General features: G+C 56.5%; 1 protein-coding gene across 1 annotated transcript; it reads left to right on the forward strand.

The window, feature by feature from the left end:
- Nucleotides 1-2,958: 2,958 nt before the first annotated feature.
- LOC309839477 (melanoma-associated antigen B4-like) lies at nt 2,959-4,173 on the forward strand (the record flags this gene model as incomplete). Its single annotated transcript, XM_082681216.1, has 2 exons — nt 2,959-3,075; nt 3,157-4,173. 2 exons carry the CDS (start codon nt 2,959-2,961, stop codon nt 4,171-4,173), a joined length of 1,134 nt encoding a protein of 377 aa, XP_082537342.1.
- Between the last annotated feature and the right edge of the window lie 627 nt (nt 4,174-4,800).

Here is a 4,800-nt window from a genome sequence, read left to right on the forward strand (position 1 = left end):
TACCTTATCCACAGCAGCTGATTACAGTCAAACATGGGCTACTGTTTCCTGTACCCAAAATCAACCATGGAAACATTACAGAAAGAACAAAGAAAAAACATTAACAAAAGCAAAAACACAAAACTAAATAATCCCTGAGGGACAATAAGTCTCCACTGAACTAGAACCTGAGTGTGGGCAGGTAGGGGGATGCCCTGAATTCGAGACAGGTCTGTAGCCTGCAAGAGAGGCAGATGACAGGGTTGACTGGAGGAAAGCCTATAATGTTGAGCCCTTGATTCTTCCACTGTGCTCTGGGACCATGAATCTCTACTGCTTCACTGAAGGAATCTGAGGCAGCATTTCAGAGCCCGCATGCCAGGAGCATGGGACACCAAAGATTGGGCTGGATGTGGCAGTATGGTCCACAGGCTGTGAAATAACCATCTGAAACTTTCTTAGTGCATGACAACTGGCCTTTTTAAGTGATCATCTCAATAGACTATCGTACATGGACTAAAAGAGAAAAGCAAGTAACACAGTAGTTGTACAAAAGGACAGAAATTCATTTCTGAACTTTTGGGCAATGCCCCTGCTGTCAACAAAGAGAGACCACAGTGGGAACTGTCAGGCTAAGGCACCCCTTCACTAACTCCTCTGGGATTCTGTGGGGCATGGCTGGGGACAGGGATGGATTCATACCAGAGAAGGAAGGAATCGCAGGCCCCGCCAGCAGTCAATGTGAGGACCTTGAGTGAGACCTGACGGGCTCCAAACCACAGAAGAGTCTCGCCTCCTTTCCCCTCAGCTCATCTTACCTGCAGCAGCCATCTCTGGGAGGCTCCAGGCAGAAGTGTCCAGATGAGATGTGCCTGCACTTCACACCAGCAGTCTCAGGGAGCTGATGTCTTTGATGTGAGACCTTGGCCTCAGGTCAGCAGACGGGAGGTAGCCCAGCACCTACAGGGAGTCAAGAGAAGACACTGAGAGGGGATTGAGAGCAGCATCCACCACAGAAGAGGGGGCCCCAAAGAGCCCTCACTGTCAGTCTCGGGGACCCAGGCATGGCTGTGAGGCTCAGGGCCCCAGATACTTCCGGCTGGGGGCGCCGACAGAAATGAGAGCCAAGGTGTGACGCCTGCTGACTCAGCTCAGCAGAGGGAAAAGTCCCAGGACCTGCCAAGAGTCAATGAAAGGCCCTCGTGCCAGGCCTGCGGGAAGCTCCCCCAGAAACACCCCCCCCCCGCCTCCGTCCCACCCGGCCCCGCCCCTGCCCCTGCTGTCCTCCTGGACCCCAGATGCGCAGGACCGGATGTGACGTCCTCCTAACCGTGCTGTGGGGCCGCGCCATTTTTGAGAGCTGCCGTTCACCGAGGGTGAGCCGCGGGAGGAGTGTCACGTCTTGTCAGGTGTCAAGGTGTGAGATGACCCCAGTTAGAAGTGCGGGGACACGCCCCCGACACCCCCAATCCCCATTCCCTCCGAAAAGAGGCGGCCACACAGGCCCCGCCCACCCCGCCCCTGCTCTCGGCCCCAGAGGCTCGGGCCTGGCTGTTAGGCCCGAAGTCCATCCGCTTCCCCCACGGGGTCTCGGGCAAGGAAGGCCTCGCTCTGAGGCTGGTGGACCCTGGCTCAGCTCAGTAGAGGGAGCGCCCCAGGCCCTGTGGAGTGAAGGACGGGACCCTCGTGGGGACCGAGGGGCTCCACACCCCAGAATGGCGGCCATGCGGACCCCGCCCCTGACGTCGGCCTGGGAGCCTCCGGGCAGGTCTAAAAACTGAGGGGCTCCCTCAGTGCGAACGCGGACGGACGGACAGACGCGGGAGGCCCAGGGAGGAGGGGGCCTTGTCCTGAGGGGCTGGCCGCAGGTCAGCAGAGGGAGGATTTCCAGGGCACGGGAGGAGTCAGGGCGAGGACCGTCCTCCCCGTCGCAAGGGCACCTCAGAACCCCTCCCCTGTTCTCAGCCGCTTCCTTCTGGCCACACACGGAGGAGGGAGGGCTGCTGTCTGAGAGGGGAGGTGCAGGCCAGCAGAAGGCGCGTCCCTAAGCACTCCCAAGAGTCAGCCCAAGCCCTTGAGTGAGGGCCAGTGGGGCCGCCAGCCACAGGGCCTCGACCTGTCTGCCGCACGCTGCAGGCCTGGTAAAACTCTGCCACATGCGGCCGCGTGGTCACCCTCACCGCCTCCGAATGAGACTCAAGGAGGTGCCGGCACTGGTGCGAGCAGATGGCCCTTGGGGCAAGAGAGGATCTCCAGGCTGCACCGGCCGTCCAGGGAGGACCCCCGAGTGAGGACTAAGGGAGTCACCCACCCCGAAGAGAAGGGACAAGAGAGAATATGGCCCGTCCCCTCCTGTCAACCCTTAGACTCCCAAGAAAGGACTGTCAGGCTGAGACTGCCCGTACTTTCCTCTGCCAGGTTCAGGCTGAGACTGCCCGTAATTTCCTCTGCCAGGTCCGAGGGAGGTTAGAGCTTTGTTCTGAAGGGGCAGCCACCAGGCAGCAGAAGGGAGGGTCCCAGGACCCTTCGGTGGTGGGCTGAACGCTCCCGCCTTTCCTCCTCCTGGGTGTCGTGGAAGATGGTGGTGTCAACTTCAGAGCAGCAGAGGGGAGGGGGTGGGGGTGGGGGTCTTGCCACCAACTGTCATCCTGACTCTGAATGGGAACCGTGGGGACCTACCTCCCCTGCCAGCCCCCACTGTCACCCCCGTACCACCCAGGCAGGGCTGGCTGGCTGTGCCCCAAGGCTCACTCTACTGTCCTCCACAGGGGTCTCAGGGGACAGGCTGAGCACGAGAACAGGAGCCCTGTGGGTCCTCGGGCAGTGCCCTCAAGGACCCTGCAGAGGCGGCCTTGGTTAAAGCCAGGGAGGAATCTCCCCGCTGAAGGTGCTCACAGCATCTCCTTGTCCTTCCCCCAGGTGCCCTCGTTCATGCCTTCCTGCGCAAACTCCTGTCTGCTGGCCCTGACCTTTGTCATCATGTGTCGAGGCCGTAAGAGAAAGCGCCGTGCCCGCAGGAAACGCCACCGGGCCCGGCGGGAGACTCAGAGTCTCAAGGGTGCCCAGGCCACTGAGGCGGCGGAGGAGGAGGAGGAGGCGGCGGCGGCGGAGGCGGAGGCGGAGGAGGTGGAGGAGGCGGCGGTGGCGGCGCCGGCGGCAGCAGCAGCAGTGGCGCCAGCAGCGGCGCCAGCAGAAGAGATACAAGAGTCGCCCACCTCCCCAACTTCTGTTTCTTGGGGTACTCCCCCGATCTCCCCTGCTGCTGGCACTCGCCAGGAGCCTCAGGGAACCCCGGCCACTAGCTCTCGTGATGCAGGGGTTTCATGCCCAGGATCTGAAGAGGGTGCCCAGAGCCAAGATGAGAAAAGTGAAAGTCCCTCCCAGGCAGCACCTTGCACTCACAGCATATGCAGAGATCCTCTGAACAGGAAGGCCGGGACGTTGGTGCTGTTCCTGCTGGAGAAGTACAAGGCGAACGAGCCCATCCCGCAGGCAGCACTGCTGAAGGCTGTCAAAAGCAAGTACGAGAAGCACTTCCCTGAGATCCTCAGCAGAGCCTCTGAGATCATGGAGGTGGTCTTTGGCCTCGAGCTGAAGGAAGTCGACCCCAGCAGTCACTCCTTTGCCTTCATCAGCAAGCTGGCCCTCCCCAGCGAGGGAAGTCCAAGTGATGAGTCGGGGCTGCCCACGTCTGGTCTCCTGATGATTCTCCTGGGCGAGATCTTCACGAAGGGCAACCGTGCCACCGAGGAGGAGATCTGGCAATTCCTCAATGAGTTGGGTTTGTATGCTGGGATAAGGCACTCCATCTTTGGGGAGCCTACGAGGCTCATCAGCAAAGATTTCGTGCAGCAGAAGTACCTGACGTACCGCCAGGTGCCCAACAGGGATCCTCCATGCTATGAGTTCCTGTGGGGCCCGAGAGCCCACGCTGAAACCAGCAAGATGAAAGTGCTGGAGTTTGTGGCCAAGATCAGTGATACAGTCCCCAGTGCCTTCCCAGATCTCTATGAGGAGGCTCTGAAAGATGAGGAAGAGAGAGCAGGAGTGAGAGCCGCGGCCAGGGCTGCAGCTGTTGCTGAGGGCAGAGCCCTTCCAGGGCCAAGGCCCGCAGCTCCTCCCACATGTAGCGGGGGAGGCCGCGGGCAGTTTGCTCACTTTGTTTTGGAAGAGAGCAGTCAGGCTCCTAAATAGTGCAGAGTAGTAGGGGTGGAGGGAACAAAGTATAGATCTTATTTATCTTCCTGTTTTAAACTAGTAACTTCTATATATTATTGATTGATTTATTTAGGTTTTTTCAAATTTTTTTTCTTGTAATAGATAGTGTGTTTTCTTAAGAATAAGAATTCGTGAATGACATTGCTTGCATATTTATTGCTGTTTAAAGAGTTCTAAAGTTACAGTTTTGGTATATGTAAAAGAAAAACGAACCATCTATATTTTCTGTATGATCCAGAAGTAGAAAACATGGCACTGCAATAGAGATTTTCATGGAAATGTGAAAGGCGACCACAGAAAATATTTAGAAACAAAAAATGGAGAAAACAGAGAGTAAAAGCCATTTAACTCGTGGTTTGCCTTACTTCGTTTAAACTTTCTTTTGGTAGAAATAAAAGATACTTTGATTTAGCTCATTTCTGAGTATTTGTTTTTTGCCCTAGTGCACTGCATATTCTCTGCTACCTACTGGATTAAAAATAAACTCTGATGGGAGGGTGGTACTTTGGGGGTTCATAATAATCATATCATAACTGCCATTCATCAAAAACCCAATATTGCTTAATGAGTATGCCACTGCTTTACATGTAGTACATAACATTC

This window comes from Grampus griseus (genome assembly GCF_964374135.1).
Source record: "Grampus griseus genome assembly, chromosome: X".
Taxonomy (NCBI): Eukaryota; Metazoa; Chordata; class Mammalia; order Artiodactyla; family Delphinidae; genus Grampus; species Grampus griseus.